Source organism: Condylura cristata, unplaced genomic scaffold (genome assembly GCF_000260355.1).
Source record: "Condylura cristata isolate star-nosed mole 26May11 unplaced genomic scaffold, ConCri1.0 scaffold00034, whole genome shotgun sequence".
NCBI classification, from domain to species: domain Eukaryota; kingdom Metazoa; phylum Chordata; class Mammalia; order Eulipotyphla; family Talpidae; genus Condylura; species Condylura cristata.
The window spans coordinates 7,566,471-7,583,088 of record NW_004567135.1 but is presented as its reverse complement, the minus strand read 5'-3'; the positions used below and the strand labels follow the sequence as shown (position 1 = coordinate 7,583,088).

The 16,618-nt window shown below is 62.5% G+C and overlaps 2 protein-coding genes across 6 annotated transcripts in view; one reads left to right on the top strand and one right to left on the bottom strand.

Moving 5' to 3' along the window:
- KCNH3 (potassium channel, voltage gated eag related subfamily H, member 3) overlaps positions 1 to 7,435 on the top strand; it is a 15,682-nt gene extending 8,247 nt beyond the window's left edge. Inside the window, exons 9-15 of the mRNA XM_004692777.2 lie at positions 186 to 385; positions 745 to 994; positions 4,107 to 4,324; positions 4,994 to 5,325; positions 5,746 to 5,852; positions 6,501 to 6,577; positions 6,683 to 7,435. Coding sequence (XP_004692834.1) covers positions 186 to 385; positions 745 to 994; positions 4,107 to 4,324; positions 4,994 to 5,325; positions 5,746 to 5,852; positions 6,501 to 6,577; positions 6,683 to 7,279 — 1,781 coding nt within the window. The 3' untranslated portion in view covers positions 7,280 to 7,435. The remainder of the gene's footprint in view (positions 1 to 185; positions 386 to 744; positions 995 to 4,106; positions 4,325 to 4,993; positions 5,326 to 5,745; positions 5,853 to 6,500; positions 6,578 to 6,682) is intronic.
- Positions 7,436 to 7,628: 193 nt separating this feature from the next.
- On the bottom strand, positions 7,629 to 16,248 carry MCRS1 (microspherule protein 1). 5 transcript variants are annotated; one of them, XM_012732607.1, is made up of 16 exons: positions 16,156 to 16,228; positions 15,300 to 15,435; positions 14,863 to 14,982; positions 14,233 to 14,371; positions 13,774 to 13,912; positions 13,042 to 13,200; positions 12,812 to 12,921; positions 11,899 to 12,007; positions 11,477 to 11,615; positions 9,461 to 9,536; positions 9,106 to 9,134; positions 8,919 to 9,011; positions 8,703 to 8,785; positions 8,444 to 8,531; positions 8,153 to 8,280; positions 7,629 to 8,046 (listed from the first exon to the last, which is right to left on the bottom strand). In XM_012732607.1, the coding sequence occupies exons 3-16, from the start codon at positions 14,870 to 14,872 to the stop codon at positions 7,960 to 7,962; spliced, it is 1,389 nt and encodes a 462-aa protein (XP_012588061.1). In that variant the 5' UTR covers positions 14,873 to 14,982; positions 15,300 to 15,435; positions 16,156 to 16,228; the 3' UTR covers positions 7,629 to 7,959. The 5 variants fall into 5 exon arrangements, with proteins under 5 accessions (XP_012588061.1, XP_004692833.1, XP_012588063.1 ...); XM_004692776.2 differs by lacking the exon at positions 15,300 to 15,435 and having other exon boundaries at positions 16,156 to 16,248; XM_012732609.1 differs by lacking the exon at positions 15,300 to 15,435 and having other exon boundaries at positions 14,881 to 14,982; positions 16,156 to 16,232.
- Between the last annotated feature and the right edge of the window lie 370 nt (positions 16,249 to 16,618).

The following is a 16,618-nucleotide window of genomic DNA, read 5'->3' as shown; positions in this document are numbered from 1 at the left end:
CCGGCCCCGGCTGATGGTGCGGCCGCAGTGCAGGCACGCCACCTTGGTGGGGTCGGCGGCGCACGGCGAGAAGTGGTTCCACAGCTTGGAGGTCTTCTTGCTGCCCGCGGGGAAGGCGGCCTGCGGGCTCCTGGCGCCTGGCGCGGGCGGGCCGGCCCGCGGTGACCCTCTCGCCGCCCTCCCAGCCCTGATGCACGCGGTGGTGTTTGGCAACGTGACGGCCATCATCCAGCGCATGTACGCGCGCCGCTTCCTGTACCACAGCCGCACCCGCGACCTGCGGGACTACATCCGGATCCACCGCATCCCCAAGCCCCTCAAGCAGCGCATGCTCGAGTACTTCCAGGCCACCTGGGCTGTCAACAACGGCATCGACACCACCGAGGTGCGCGGCCGCGGGCGCCCCGCGCCTCTGTTCCTTCGCGAGCGCCCGCGTGGCCTGGGGTCTGCCCTGGAGGGGCAGTGGGCGGTGGGAGCCCCTCTGCTCCCGGAGGGAAAAGCTGGCTTTCCTCTGGTAGGAGTCGGGGTGTAGAGGTGGGGGCGTGGCGGTGGGGGGCAGAGTGGTTGAGCGGAGGCAGAGACAGCCGCCGTGTTGTGCCCTGAGTGGTTGCTGCTGTGCAGGGGCCTCAAGATGCCCCCTGCACCCCCCACCGTGCTCCCAGGCCCGCTCAGGGTGGAACGGGCCTGGGTGGGGGCCGCCTTCCCTTCTGCCACCCACCCCCCGCACCTGCTCCCCACCTGCAGCTGCTTCAGAGCCTCCCCGACGAGCTGCGCGCAGACATCGCCATGCACCTGCACAAGGAGGTCCTGCAGCTGCCGCTGTTCGAGGCGGCCAGCCGCGGCTGCCTGCGGGCTCTGTCCATGGCCCTGCGGCCCGCCTTCTGCACGCCCGGCGAGTACCTCATCCACCAAGGCGACGCGCTGCAGGCCCTCTACTTCGTGTGCTCCGGCTCCATGGAGGTGCTCAAGGGCGGCACCGTGCTCGCCATCCTAGGTGAGTGAGGGCAGCGGAGACCACCAGCGGCTTGTAGAGGGGGTGGAATCGTGGACCCCCAGTCGGGACCAACCCCAGAGAGGGACCTCAGGCGCGCCCACCTGGGGGAAACAGCCAGAAGCCAGAGGTGACTCAGTGACCACAGGTGGCAACACAAGGAGGTGGCCACGACCCCACCGGTGGGCACAGGCAGGCTTTCGTTTGTGAGGGGACAGCGGGGAACAGCGTGAGGTGTTGTGAGTGGCCGTGCCAGAGAGAGCCAGCACTCGGCGTAGGGGGAGCGTGAGAACCGCCTGGTGCTTTCTTGTCCCCTGCGGGGGGCAGGGAGTGGGGAGGGTCGCAGAGAGGCCAGCCTCAGATGGAGGGGAGCAGAGCCCTCCCTGGCTTCCACATACCCCTCTGCACAAGAGAAAGAAAGGAAGTGTCGACACCCCTAGACAAGAGGTGGTTGTGTTCCGGGTCCAGGGGCCGCCCTGTCCCAGACCCGCAGGCTTCACCTGAGGGGAGCCACAGAGTCGGGGCAGTGACAGCGGCATAGAAGGAGATGGGGGGTCATCAGCTGGCGCCTCGGGCCAAGAACCTCTTCTGCCCGACTCCAAGCCAGATGCTCCCACCTGCTCCAGGGTGTGCTGTGGGCCACGATTTCAGGAGGGCGAGCACCGCCTGAGGCTTGGCAGCAGGGCGGGGTGCCCTGGGAATGCAGGGTGCATGGCCTCAGCAGTGACACCCGGGCCAGGACGCTGACCGCTTCGTGGGTGAGCAGAGGGGCTCTCACGTCGGGTGGGGCGGCGCTCGGACCAGGCAGGGCCAGCGGCGAGCTGAGCGCTGGGGCCTGACTGGGCACAGCTGATGCCCAGAGCCAGCGGTGGAGTTTGTCACTAGCTGGGGTGCCTGGAAGGCCGCGGGGAGCTCGCTGTGTGTCCATCCTTCCCGCTACGAAGGGGGTGGCCCTCCGTCAGGAGACAGAAGAGAAGACACACCACGGGGGCTGGGGGCTGGGCTGAGGGCTGCTTCTGCGCGTCTCTGCTGTTCGCGAGCTTGGCTCCTGGGCCTTCTGCCAACTCTGGCCAGTCGGGCGAGAGCCCGGCGAGCCCTCGAGAGACTGTGGGGGACTGGAGCGACTCGGAAGGGCCAAAGGACCTGACAGGTGCGCGGTCCGTCAGAGCAAGATGGTGGGGCGCTCCACCAGGCAGATGGCTTCCGCTCGGCGCGGGGAGGGGCAGTGTGGCTGGGGGCTGGCGTGGGGCCGAGAGAGAGTATCTCCTTGCTGGTGCCAGGCGGTGAGTCTCAGAATAGCCACGTTCAGTTTTAAGACAGAGCCTCGGTGATGGCCACGGCCAGCGCTGGCCCTTCTCTCCAAAGTACCCCCAGCACAGGGAGGGAGGAGAACTTTGCTCCCTCAGGCCCCTGCTGCGGGAGAACCATGTCCTCTGCTGACTTGATGGCGCTGGATGCCTCGAGGGGTGCCTGGCTCCCAGCCCGCCGTGTCTTCACCCCAGCCCACCCGCTCCTTGCTTGAATACCCGGCCGTCCCCTGCCAGTGTCATCTGGCGCCTTCCTCTGTGCAAAGTTGGCTGCAATGGGGGAAGGAGGCTCCATGGAGGAGGTGCGCTGGGGGGCAGGGCCAGGGAGACCTTCTGGGGTTCGAGGAGCTGAGCGGAGGCCCTGGCTGAGGTGCCAGCCTCAGGGGCGGCCCCTGGGCCCTGCACCCAGTGGCACCCACTCTCCTGGGTTGTGCCGTGTTTCACATTTTCGTCTCACCCTGATGTAGACAAGAGATACACGCGGCCCTGTTTCCAGTGACACGGCTGGGAGAGCGCCCGTTCCTCGGGTAGGCTCACTGAGATCAAACAGCTCCAGAAGGAACCAGAAAGAGGGTCTTTAACCAAGAAAACAAAATTTAACAGCAGTTCATTCTGTACTTGAGTTTGAGTAAATGTCCAGGAGGCAGCCCAGGTCGGGTGGTGGCCGCCGATTTCTGTCTTCCTTTAAAAAAAAATCCTTTTTTTTTCTTTTTAAGATTTATTTATTTATGCATACAGAACTGGGGTACAGGCCAGAGGTGCAGGGAGTGAGAGGCTTCACCGGAGACAGAGTGGGGAGCAGAACAGGCAGATCAATGAAGTACACTGCTGAGGGGAGCCGCGGGCGGGTCAGGGAGGTCTGCCGCGCCCTGTGGGTCAGCTCCCTGCCAGGGATCAAACTCGCACTGAAGAGGCTGTGGCCAGCTTGCCGTGCTGCGTCCTAACCCGTTGAGCCAGCAGGGACGGCCCAGGAAACACTTTCTAGCAGAGAGGACTGTCCAGCCGGGTTGAGTGGCCCTGGGAGGGCGGTGGCTGCTCAGCCCAAACCGGAAGGGGCACCGTCCCTGTTGGGAAGGGCCGGTAGGCAACTCTCACTGGGCAGCAGGGAAGGAAGCTGGGTTATGTTGGGGTGCTTCGAGTGCACCCACCCATTGCTCCTCACGCACCCCCCACCCATTCTGCGAGCACATTTTCTTCCCTACAGTGTAGTATCTGAGTTCGGGGTGAGCACAGTAATTGAGGGCCTTTCACCACTGTGGTGCGGCCATCTCCCTATCGCTGACACCTGAGATCCAGGAGCCGCAGGCCCTAGTGCGTGGAGGAGGCCGTGGGGGCGGGTGGACTCCCCGGGGCCACACGAGCCGGTGCCCTGCAGGCCCGTATTGGCCCTGGACATCACCTGTGGGGCTCGTGGGGTCTCCGTTCAACCGTCCGATTCCGTGGGTAAGGACGGCACCAGGGAGCCTGGTTGACTCAACTTCCACAGAGGATTCTGACCCACAGGAAGCCTGGGGACCCCTCTAATCGGGCTGCTCAGGCTTCTCAGAGCTAAAATTCAAATGTTTCAGTACCGCAGCTTGGGTCTCCAATGTGCTAGGCGGCTTTGGTCACAGGGGCCTTCAGCCTGCGCTCCTGGGAGCCAGGGAGGCCGGCAGCTGGGGTCAGCCAGGCCCGGTCCCTCCGCTGCCTCCCGTCTTGGCCCTGAGGCCTCACCGTGGGTGCCCGGCTGGAAAGTCCCTGTTTGGCGCCAGGGTTCCCCCTCCCTAGCTGAAGGTCAGGGCTCTCTGACCTCTGCTTCCTCTCCCCAGGGAAGGGTGACCTGATTGGCTGCGAGCTGCCCCGCCGGGAGCAGGTGGTGAAGGCCAACGCCGACGTGAAGGGGCTGACCTATTGCGTCCTGCAGTGTCTGCAGCTGGCCGGGCTGCACGAGAGCCTCGCCCTGTACCCCGAGTTTGCCCCACGCTTCAGCCGGGGCCTCCGAGGCGAGCTCAGCTACAACCTGGGTGCTGGAGGAGGCCATGCGGAGGTGAGGGTGCTGAGTACGTGCATGGAGGAGTTGGGGGCGCCAGGGAGCCTGCTAGGTGGGCCAGGCTGGGGTTCATGGAGGTTCTGTGTGGGCACAGTGCCCGTGTGGGGTGCCCCGCATGCTCTCCCTGCCCCTCACACACCCCTGTCCTTAGAGCCCAGACCAACAGCCCCGCCACCTGTCAGGTTCACTCTGGCCCACTGAGACAGCCTGGTCCCGTCCTGGCAACATCCTAGCTGAGGGCGACAGCGAGCCCGTAGGCTGCGGGTGGGCCGTGGCGCCCACGGGTCAGGGCCGCGCCCGCTGGGCACCAGTCGCCTCTCTCAGCGGGACCCGAGAGCTGCCCTGCTTCTTCACGGTGAAAACAGGACAGTTCCGGGGGCTTGTCTGAGTTCCTCTGGTTTATGTCACCAGTGGCAAACCAGTGTTTAGTACTCCAACCTCTTGGCTAGCTCAGTTAGCCCGAGGGGCCTGTAGGGGTGGCATCCCTCCACCCTTGGCCAGACTTCGGAGGGGCAGTGAGCCCCTTCAAGTCCGGGTGACGACGCTGGCATCGGAGTCAGCCCTCCGCCCGCCTTGGCCTCTTGCTCTGCAGTGAGAGGCACTGGCCGTCCTGGGGGGTGAGGCGGGGGCGGGGCCATCCATGCCGGTTCCCCCCACTGTCCCCAGGCAGACACCAGCTCCTTGAGTGGTGACAACACCCTCATGTCCACGCTGGAAGAGAAGGAGACAGACGGGGAGCCAGGCCTGGCAGCCTCGCCAGCCCCCGCCGACGAGCCCTCCAGCCCCTTGCTGTCCCCGGGCTGTACGTCCTCGTCCTCAGCTGCCAAGTTGCTGTCCCCACATCCGACGGTGCCCAGGCCACGTCTGGGTCGCAGAGGGCGGCCAGGCAGGGCGGGGGCTTCACGGGCTGACGCTGGCCCCTCTGCTCACCCCCGGAGCTTAGAGGGGCTGCGGCTGCCCCCCGTGCCATGGAGTGTGCCCCCTGACCTGAGCCCCAGGTGAGCGGGCCCTGGGCTCCTACACTGGCAGAGATGAGGTGACGGGGCTGCGCCCCCGGCCGGGACCCCGCCCTGGGTGCCCACCCTCCCACCCTAACCCCTCCGCTGCCTGGCTCACACCTGCCTTCAGGAACCGCCTCTGCCCTCCCGCCTCCCCCGCCCCTCCCCGCTGCCCACTCATGGTCAGACGCTGCCTCGGAACTTTCTTGCTTTGCAGCTCTCGCTTTTTCCTGTCGCTCAAGCTTTGCCCCCCAGCGAAACTGCACGCTCTTATGCGCGTCTCGCTTCTCTCGGGGCCCTGAGCCCTGGTGCGCTCTGGCTTCTGCAGCCTGTGTGTGCGGACACGGGGCATCGCGTCCCCGTGGGACACCACGGTAGCTGCCCGTCGACTGATTAGCCGCCTGGCGCCTGGGTCCACAGGGTAGTAGATGGCATCGAGGACGGCTGTGGCTACGACCCGCTCAGGTTCTCTTTCCGCGTGGGGCAGTCTGGCCCAGAATGTAGCAGCAGCCCCTCTCCTGGACCAGGTAGGGGGGCCCGGCTCGGGGGGCGGCCAGAAGGGCCGTCCCCTTGCCCTGCGAACCTCAGGCACTCTCGGCCTCCAGCAGACTGGCAGGGCACTGACCATGTACGGGGCTTTCATGCCCTCATCCCCTGAGCCCTTCGGGCAGGGGAGCTTGGTGGTCAAGGCCAGCATCTGGGGCTGTCGTGGCTGGCTGTGGGATTTGAGCCCTGCTGGGTCAACTCTCTCGCGCTGTGACCTGGGTTCTCATCCCAGTTTCCTGCCTCTAGAGCGATTGCTATGCCTATTAAATGAGATGCCACTAGGCTCATGCAGGGACAGAGGGCTGGGGAAGCAGAGCCAGAAGTGGCCAGGCCCAGAGCCTAGCAGTCGGTCAGGGAGGTAGCTCCTGGGAGCGTCCATGTTCCTGGAGGACAGAGCTCGGGACAGGCACAGAGAGCAGCTTCCTGAGGGGGGAAGCCCAGGGAGTGTGTCCAAGCCTCCCTGACCGCCTGGGCGGAATTTGGCAACTTGGGTGAGGCTGGAAGTGGTTGTTTCCAGTGATGTCAGGCCCGGCCAGGCCAAAGTGGTCTGTGCGAACTGGGGCCGAGGCCTGGACCCCAGGCTGTCTTCTCGGGAGCCCTGGCTGGTAATCCCACCCTGCTGTCCACAGAGAATGCTCTGCTCACTGTCCCCCTTGGGCCCAGCGAATCGAAGAACGCAGACACACTGGACAAGCTTCGGCAGGCGGTGGGTGAGGGCCAAGGCCCTGGAGGCGTGGGGGGTGCGGGGCTGGCACTGCTGTTTCCTGTTGGGGCGACGCTACTCTGACCTCACCCTCCTCTCTCCCTGAAGGTGGTAGAGCTGTCTGAGCAGGTGCTGCAGATGCGGGAGGGCCTGCAGTCGCTTCGCCAGGCTGTGCAGCTGGTCCTGGCACCCCATGGGGAGGGCTCGCGTCCTCGGGCATCTGGAGCGGGGCCCTGCCCAGCCAGCGGCTCTGGGCTCCTGCAGCCTCTGTGTGTGGACACTGGGGCAGAGTCGTACTGCCTGCAGCCCCCGACCGGCTCTGTCTTGAGTGGGACCTGGCCCCACCCTCGTCCCGGGCCTTCTCCACTCGTGGCACCCTGGCCCTGGGGCCCCCCAGCATCTCAGAGTTCCCCCTGGCCTCGAGCCACAACTTTCTGGACCTCCACCTCTGACTCGGAGCCCCCTGGCTCAGGAGATCCCTGTCCAGAGCCCAGCACCTCCGGCTCGCCGCCTCCTGAAGAGGGGGCTAGGACTGGGCCACCGCAGCCCGTGAGCCAGGTGGAGGCTGCCAGCACTGGAGAGCCCCCGCCGGGGACGGGGGGCCTGGCCCTGCCCTGGGAACCCCACAGCCTGGAGATGGTGCTTATTGGCTGCCATGGCTCTGGCACGGTCCAGTGGACCCAGGAAGAAGGCACAGGGGTCTGACTGCCAGCCCAGAACTCAGTGTTGCCAGACATGCTGCCATCTGCTGCTCTGCCCAGCCTTGGGGTAAACGCGCTCGGCTGCCCCAGGACTCCACTTGCCTGTTGGCTCAGGGCAGGGGGCTTGAGCACAAAGGAGGGCTGGGCCGGAGTCTCGGGGGGCCTGGGCTAGGAATCTCCTGGCCCCTTCTTTTGGACCCCCTCAGGCTACTCCTGACTGCGTGGGTTTACTTCTGCAGGCTGAGGGAAGAGGCCTGAGGCCAAAGGGGGTTCTGCCATCCCCTGCATGTGCCCCACCTCGCCTGTCCCCACATTTTTTATATTAAAGAAATAATAAAAGGAACTACTTTGGAACTCAGTGCTTTTTATTTACAAAAGAAAAAAGAAAAATAATAAAAGTCTGAAGCCAATTCCCTGGAGACAAGGGTGGAAGTGGACATCTGGAGGACGAGGAGAGGTGGCCTGCAGGTCTGCAGAGCGGAGAGGGAGGGCTCTGGCCCTTGGGAAGCGGGGGGCCCGGCAGCCAGGCCCCAGGGCCAGCCCTGCCTCCCGCAAGGCTCAGAGCAACGGGCGGCGGCTGCTCTCCGCTGCCCACACTCATCTTTCCAGTAGCTTGAGCCCCCAGCTCAGGGGCTGGAATGGCGGGGGAGCTGAGGCCGGACAGTCCACGGGTCCTGTCACCACTCACTGTGGTGTGATCTTGGCAGCCTCAGCCCGGATAAGGGCAATGAGGTCCTGGTTGATGAGGAAGACGAATCGCAGGCTGGCAATCTGGGCGGGAGAACAGAGGCGTGGTGGGGGGAGGTGATGGGGGGGCCTGGGAGGTGGCGAGGCTCCACTGGGCCCCGTCCTGCCTTCCCAGCCCCTCCCTGCTCACCTCCACCACAGAGTTGTTGCTGAGGCGCCACTTTGAGCCACACAGCACCGGTCGCCCATCGATGTAGATGGGCCGGCGGCCCTCATTGGCAATGAAGAAATCACCGTTGTTTTTCAGCTTGATGACACCTGTGGGGAGGTGCTGGATGAGGACGGCTCAGAAGACAGCCTGAGGCCCTGACGCCCCGCGTACCCACTCTGCTTCCTGCGGACAGGCTAGAAGGGGCCCAGGAGTCCCAATTCAAGATCTTGAAGTGAAGGCGAGGGACGGCCTCAGGGCTTCCGCTGGTACCTTGCTTCCGAGAGATCTTCCAGGCGGGGCCCTCCAGGGACAGGTCCACGTCAATCTGGTTGTCCTTGGTGGCTCTGCCCAGGGTGATCTAGGGAAAGGGGCAGGTGAGGGCTGGGACCCTAGGAGGGGTCCCCACAGATCAGGGAAGAGCAGCAGCCACGGACGAGACATAGGCGGTGGGGGGAAGGCTGGTGGGGGAGGGAAACGGGAAGGGCAGGTGGGCAGAGGACCGGAAGCGGAAGCACAGGCGTCGCCTTACTTCTCTGGAGCGCATCAGGTACCGCACCATGCGTCCCCGCAGCACGGCCAGCGTCTGGTTGTCGAAGTCCGGAGAGCTCATGCCTGGGGGAGGGGTGGGGTCAGGGGAGAGCCCACCCCTCAGGGCCACAGGGCAGACAGATGGGCCGCGGGGCAGCACCAGGGCTCCTGAGGGCGAGGGCCAGGGGCCAGCGGGAGGGTGCAAAGGCCTTCTCACCTGTGATGCTGTCGACCAGCACCTGCCACTTGTGCAGCTCCTGTTCCAGCTGCCGAATCTCCCGCTTCTGGCGCCGGTCCGCCACGGTCAGCTCTAGGGTAGGTGGCATGGTAAGGTCAGCGGGCACTGGCCCTCTCCGGCATGGTGGGCGCGCCCACCCCTCAGCGTCCCTTTAGTGTGCACTCACCGTGTTCCAGGACCTCATCTCGCATGTCCCTGGGGGCAAGTGGGGAGGAGGAATCAGGCTCCACTTGCAGCCCATCGGCCATCCCCACTAGGGGCAACCCGGACTAATACAGGGTCTCTGAGCCCCTGCAGCTAAGGGGCCCGGCCTGCTGGGCCTCTGGCCGTGGCTGAGCCTCCTTCCCGGGCTGGTGTGGGGCAGGGCCAAGGCACTGCAGGGTGGGGGGAAGCGGAAAACCAGGCACCACCGGCTCCATCAGGGCCAGTCAGGGCGGACCGGGGGTCAGGGCGGTGCTTGCCGCAGGACGGGGGACGCCGCAGCCGGGGGAGGCTCGCCGGGGAGGGCTCCGGCCACTCACTTGAGCTTACTGTCATCGATCAGGTCTTCTGCATCAGAGAAGTTGAGCACTTGGTCCCCCTTGGGTAGTGGCTGCACTGAACAAAAGACAGGGAGGGTCAGTGCCAGCTGGCGCGCAGCGGCTGAACTGAGGGGACACACTGAGGCGGGGTCCGGCAAGCACCTCCGTGCTGGTCCATGACAGGTCACCCAGTACAGTAACGGGCGCGTGCCTCATCAGGCTGCACGCTAATTCGGCGTAAAGCATTCATGGGTGCGCAGGACAGAAGGGGTGCTCAGAGGAGGAAACCAGAGTCGGCCTTGGAGTGGGGTTTTCAGGTGTCCTCACGCAGCCCTGAGCGAGGTGCGGCCGGCACGGCGTCAGCCCCGCACAGAGGCGGCGGAGGGAGAGCTCGGCTACGTGGCTCCAACTTGGGCCAGAGCCAGGATGAGGCCCGCCTTCCTGCTTACAAACCTAGCACGCACCTTCTGCCACACGACAGGCCCCAGGTACCTTCTGCTACACTCCGCGAGGGGCTCGAGGCACAGGCCAGTCAAGCCCGGCCAGAGAAGGCTTGGGGGAGCGGCCCACCCTAACCAGTGCTTTTCAGAATGTGGCTTATGATGTGTTAGTGGGTCATGGAATTACTTGTCCCCCCAAAGAAATGGAGCAAGATATGACGGCTAATATCAGAGTCCCTGGGAATGAGTATCGTTTCATGCCAGTTTTCTAGTTTTATTCTGGCCAACATGGAGGGATGAGGGCTCCAAGGTCCGAGAGTGCCGCTGCAAGGCCAGCGGTCCGGGGCTGCAGTCTGCCCCTGAGCGCCCTCCAGCGAGAGGCTGCGCCACTCCTGAGGTGTCCTCACCGCCTGCCAGCGGGCTGAGCTGGGCTGCAGAGGAATCACGAACGCCCACTCCCGCCCGCCCTCCTGAGTGTGGGGAGACGGGGCCAGGCGGTCACCCCAACCCTCTTCCTGCCAGAGCTGCCTGCACCTGCGCCCGTTTACAGTCAGGGATCTGACACCCCTGTTCCTGGAGCCGCTCAGCACTGAATAGCAAAGGCGAAGTCAAACACCCACGTAAGAGCACTCGTGAAGAGAAAAACTAGAGCTTTAAGCAACAGCTAGGTTTACACAAAATAACTTTCAAAATGGCAACAAAGGAACTAGCTATAGAAGCCAAACGAAACTTTATCCAGACATATTCCTCGTTCCTCAGCCTGAGGAAGAAGCAGGGTTTGGAAGCGGCAGAATGAGAGATAGGAAACTCGGGGATCCCTGGGAAGGCCGGGCAGGCTCTGACAAGCAGGTTCCCTAAAATCCGGCACAGAACAGAATCGTGAAATAGCCAGAAGGGGCGGGGCCGGGGCGGAGGGGAAGGGCACAGCTGAAGCAGTGTCTCCAGAACTGTGAAAACCGAGGGGAGGGAAAGGCAGCAGCAGGAAAGAAACGCAGTGGGAGGTGCAGGACAGTCCCCCCCACCCAGCCGAATGAGGCGCTTCCCACCAGCCAGCTCTGCTGTGTTTGCTACTAGAGCGAGTTCTGTCGAGGAATCAGAGCACTGTGGCCTCAGGGAGGAAACAGATGGACTGGCATGAAGTCCCCTCGGGAACGCCTCCAGCGCAGACAGAGTGCACTGGCCGCCTGCACGGCGGCGGGAAGGAGCAGAGAGGGTCAAAAAGCTGGTGGTTTTCTCTAGAGTGGAAGATAGAGAAGGGGAAGCAGTGACGGGGACGTTCACATTTTACTCAGGTTTGAATGCTGCTCAGGGAGACGATGATGTATTATTCATGTAACGTCAAAGATAAAAACAGTAAGGGGCAGTGCCCGGTGGTACTTTCTCCTCAGGGCTCCAGCAATTCTGGCTTCTCTTGCCATGATGCTGAAGCCCATTTCAGCTCCTCTGGAAGGGGTTTTTGTTGCAAATCAAGCGAACAAGAGACCAGCGGCTGCTGAGGGATCTGTTCCAGGGCACCTGAGGGCCCGGACCACCTCACATCGCAGCACACCCTTGCTGTCAGCTCCCGGCCAGGTACCTGTCTGGTCCTCCAGCAGGTAATACTGCTTCATGAGCTGCCAGTGGGTCTGCAGAGTCTTGGCAGTGCGGGCCAGATAGAAGGCATCGGGGTGTCTGTGCAGCAGGTCCTGGAAGGTCTCCAAGGTGGGCTGGCTGGCCTGCAGGGCAAGAAGCTCCCAGCTGCAGTGAGGGTGCTCTCTCCACCACCTCCACTCCCTGCTCCCCGCCCCAGGGTCCCCCAGTAGCTGGAAGAAGACAGCTTCAGATGCCCAGAGAGCCAGGTATGGCTCTTTCTGAAGACCCTGTCCACTGAGTCCCCACAGAATGTGTGGGCGCCGGTGTGGGCATGTTTCCAGGTGGTGGAGATGCCCTCGCCAGATTTCCAGATGGTCCAGCTCCTATCCTGCCCGGTCCCTCAATCTTACCAGCCATTAGCCTTACCGATCCCACTTTGCTCAGCAGCTGTTCCTCTGTCTTGCTAAACAGGGCCTTGCTCTGGATGGTGGCAATGGCCTCTGGGTGCAGCTGTCTCATGGCCTGACAGGCCAGCCTGGTGGAAGGTGGGGGTAGAGGCAGAGGTCAAGGCAGCAACAGAGGGACGGCTTTGCCCAAAACCTGCAGGCCTCTGAGACCCAGAACAAGAGGCCAGGCCCTCAACAGGAAAAGCCCAAGGCTTTGATGGTGTTTGGTCTCATGGCTTGGTCATGAGCACAGACAACTTGGGACACAGGTTCCTGGGTTTGCACCCCGGAAGAGACTTAACGGCACAGTCCCTGAGAGACCCAGGCAAGAAGGTCCTGAGACCAGCTGCTCCCCATTCCCCAAACCCAGACCTTCCTCCTTACTTGGCCAAAGCTACTGGCCACTGACTACCTCCTCTTTCCCAAGCTGAGCCCTGCCCATTTCCTGGTCAGTCATGGCTATGGCTAATGCTTGAGCAGTGCCAGGGGCTGTGGAGTAGAAGGTAAGAAGGTAAGTGTCAAGCGATGGAGGAGGAAGTGTGTGTGCTGCGCATGCGCTGGCTTATTGCAGCTGGAGGGCCTTGGTGCTCTTTGTTCTTATGGAGGAAGAAGTTGTAGAGGATGATGAAAAAAGGCTGGAGGTGACCTACCCAAAGCACCATGCGCACAGTGGTGGAACTAGGGCGCATGCCAACATTCGGGTATTTTCTCCCATCTACTTCCTTGGCTTCCAATGCACTTTACTCCTGGCACTAAGCTGGATTAGCAGGGCTGGCAGCTTAATGTTACCCTAGGGTGCAAGGCCCAGGAGCCCCTGCACAACTGTCTCTGCCCCAGGAGCCAAATGCTGGGGTCCCCAGTACCTCCTTGCTGCTGGCGGCAGCCCCACTCACTTGGAGATGACGGGATCATACAGCAGAGCGTACCAGCGCTCCTGGACCTCGTGAAGAGTGAAGCGGCAACTGAACTTCACACCCAGGTGGACGGATGTCAGGTCGTTGGTCTGCAACGGAGTTGGCACAGCCTTACGGCTAGGAAGACCCCTCCCTCCGCCACCCGCAGACACGGCTGGCCGACCCCGGGAGGTGCAAGGGAGAGTGGGGGAAGGAGGGCAGCACAAAACCTGCAGCACAGCATTGACGAGCAGGAGGTCATCTGCAGGCTTCCAGCGGCCCAGGTCCTTGGTCACCTGAAGAGGCTGTTTGCTTTTCTTCACACGCTTGGTGAGGCCGGGGGCGGGGGCCGGGCTGGGAGGCACAGGAGTGCTGGGAGCCTTGGACACCTGTGCGGCAGGCAGGAACAGAGTCAGTTTAGAGCCAGCACAGGCAGCTGAGGCTTCAGGCCCTGAGGTCTGTGAACTGAGAGGCGGCCCCAGCCCAACCCAGTAACCAGCAGCACAAGCAGAAGCTCAGCTTTCTAATACCCGCCCCCCCTTTCCGCCCCCACCAAAATAATTCTGCATAGGCCTTGACCATATGGGGTCTACTTTTTGCTGGTGGCACCCCCAACTGGAGTGGAGGGTGGGTGGGGAGGAATACCAGGAAAACACTCCTGCTGGTGCAGTGTCTGGGGCCAGAGCAATGCCACCTGGGGGTTATTTTTACACCCAGCAATGCTGGGAACAGGCTGTCTGCTCCCAGAATAGACGCAAGCTCCATGCCTCCCACACAGAATGTGATACAGGATGCAACAGACAGGGTAGGGTGCAGCAAGAGGGGAGAGTAGGGAAAGACGGGTTCCCAGAAGCGGCAGCTGGGGCTGGGGCTTGGGGGCAGCTTGAGGCCCGTATAAGCCTCCTCTGCTGAGCTCAGGCCCGTGGGGAAGCGGCTCCCTCCCCTCAGCTCCCAGCCCTCACCTTCTTCTTCTCACTAGAGGATGGTTCGCTCCCTGAACAGCGCCCTGGTTCCACTCCACTGGCCCCCTTTGCCCGGGTAGAGGACTTAGCCAGGCTGCTCTCCACCAGCTCATCATCAAACTTCTTCCTTTTGATGAATCTGTGGAGAATGCAACCCAGAGGGCACTCCTTGACCTCTGTAGTACCCACTTTCACAGGGGGTGGTGAACTGCTATCCTCCACCCTCTGAGGAACAGAGTACTACGGCCCAGCACCGCAAGGCCTCACGTCAAAGATCTAAGACTTTACTCCTTGCCCTTAGTGCCCCCCCCAGGGGGGTTTGGGGAGGGGCAGGATAAGCACAAAGTTCTGCCAATGCTTAGGCCCCGACAGGGGATCAAGGAGCCACTTCTTACAGGGGTAAAGGTGTGTGGCACCTAATGCCCCTGCCCAGTATCTGGCCCTCCGGGCCCTTACTACCTTGAGGAGCTTCTCCGTTTAGGGATGGTACCCAAGGCCTGGGAGGAGGCCCGTTTCTGCCCTGCCAGTGACTCCTCATCCTCTGAGCGGCTGGCAGTGCCCGATGCCATCAGGGATGAATCTAGCAGCCCTTGAGAATCTAGAAAAAAAGAAAAGGTGAACTCAGACCTCTAAGGTTTCTAGCAGAGCCCGAGCCTCTGTGCATGGAATCCCGTCTCAGTCCCTCTTCCCCTGCCAGCCATCATGGTCCCTTCCCTGCTTCCTGGACACTTAAAGCTTTCAGGTGGAAGACTCTTGGCCTCTCAGCTCCCACCTGGGCTCAGACCTGGCCTGATCCTCCATGCTGGGCAGTTTTCCTGGTGCCATATGTCACGGAGGGCAGCATATGGTACTCAGGTCAGACTGGTGATGCTGACACACAAGGCTCTGGGGAAAATTGCTCCCTCTACCACCAAAACGCAGTGTGCCCAAGTGTGGCCTCTGCCGAGAGGTAGAGGGTAATGCTGGCCCAGGGAAGGTGGCAATAATGCCCAGCTAGGGCAAAAGGCACGCGCCATCGTACCAGCATGAGGTAGAACCTGCAGATATCAATACCTGCGCGTTTGGGGCTCTGGCCCAACCTCATACTACCTTTGTCCATCCTCTTACAATGCCACAGCCGCAGGTTCCAAACCACAGGGCTAGGAAGACAGGTCCTACAAGCTCATTCAAGGATCCTGACCAGGGGAGCTTAGAGGCTGAGAGGAGATTCTGCAAAGGAGAAATGAGGCACCCTGAGGTGCAGATTCCAACAGGTCAGCCTTACCTCCCCCTACTGGAATACATCTCCAGCATCTAGGGAAGACACAGGAGAAAAGACAGCAGATGCTATTCTCCCACTGTGACCCTGCCGGACAGGGAGCCTTTGAAGGGTCACTGACATCTGAGAATATGGTCAAACCTGGGATTCCAGAAAAATGTACAGACACATGCTATTTTAGGAGATTCAGGGACCTCTAATCTATGTATAGTCCCCAGATTAAGGACCTTGACTATAAACTAACAAAAATAAGGGAATCTTGGCTCACTTTTTCTTTTTGTCAGCCTGTCACTGGCTCAGAAGCATCAACATTGCTCTCGCAGGCCAGAGTAGAGAAAAGGAAAGAGGGATGGATCTTCAAGTCCATCTCGTTTTTTCCCCATTTGCAGCTTCAGCTGAAGAATCTGTGGGTGGCAGCTCATAGAAACTACAATTTGCAGTTTGGGAACTGCGCTAATATCAAGTGCCTCTGCGTGTGCGTGTGTGTGTGTGTTGGGGGGCGGAGGGTGGCTCCCAATTGCGGGAGAACTCGAGTACTGAGGCTCCTTGGGGGCATGTCAGGTGGGTCCCGCCCCTCCTGCCCAGGCGCTCTCCAGCGGTCAGGCCCTGCGCCCAGGTGTGCCGTCGCAGCGCTCCACAGCGGTGGGCAGAAATTTTGCCATCTGGGGAGAGGGCGAGGGCAGAGACAGGGTCTGCAGCGCCTTCCTTCCCGGCCCCCCGCCCATCATCCCCCCAGTGCACACCCGAGGGGGTTAATCCAGGTCTGTTTCAGGGATTCGGAATAGGAACCATGATGTCGTCCCGCAAGTCAAAGCAAACACAGAAAGGGTCACGTCGCTCCTGCAGGTTTCATGTAAGTCTCAAGGGCTGAGCGCCGCGCGCGGTGGCGGAAAGGCCAACTCCCCGGCAATTCTCACCCCACCTCCGGCAAGTAACCTTTGCGCATGCGTAGCGGCTCGGACCAGCTTCAAGCCCGGTACGGCCCACGCATGCGCAGATTTTCGGGGCGCTACCGGGGCGGGGCCCTATACCTGGGGGGCGTCGTCCCCGGTGGGATTCCGGGAGACCCTCTTTCACCCCCAACTCCGCTCAAGAACCCTCAGAGGCGAACCGCGAGGTCTCACCATTCCTGGACTGCCAGCTCCAACAATTTTTCCGCGGCGACGGCAGCAGCCGCAGGGCCAAACCCGGCTTCCGTGAGGTACGTCTACTTCCGGGCCCACGAACTAGGGGCTGCGCGATCCCTTCCGGGTCGCCGGTAGCGCCAGTGGAGGGGGTGTGGCCGTAGCCGCGTCGGAGTCCCGCGTTTCCGAGTTTACGAAAGCCACGGCGCTCCCAGAGGGGACCGCCGGGAGGGACGCGTGAGGGGTCGCAGGCCCCACGGGGGTTCCCCGGCTGGAGGGAGGGCCTGCTGGGAAAGGCGGGGCGTGAGGCGGGCTGGGCGGGGGCGAGGCCCGCGGGGCGAGGCGAGCGAGCCCGGGAGGGGCGGCCGCGCCAGGGCGTTGGGGCCGCAGCCTGCGCGGCTGCGAGGGGAGGCCCGCGAAATACTGGCGCCCTGGGTAGCTTCCCCGAGCCGGTTGTGCCGTT

Coding starts and splice junctions, on each gene's coding strand:
- MCRS1 (XM_004692776.2), bottom strand. Junction 12,922..13,041: donor TCGTCAATGCTGTGCTGCAG/GTTTTGTGCTGC, acceptor ACTCCGTTGCAG/ACCAACGACCTGACATCCGT. Junction 9,012..9,105: donor AGATGAGGTCCTGGAACACG/GTGAGTGCACAC, acceptor CACCTACCCTAG/AGCTGACCGTGGCGGACCGG.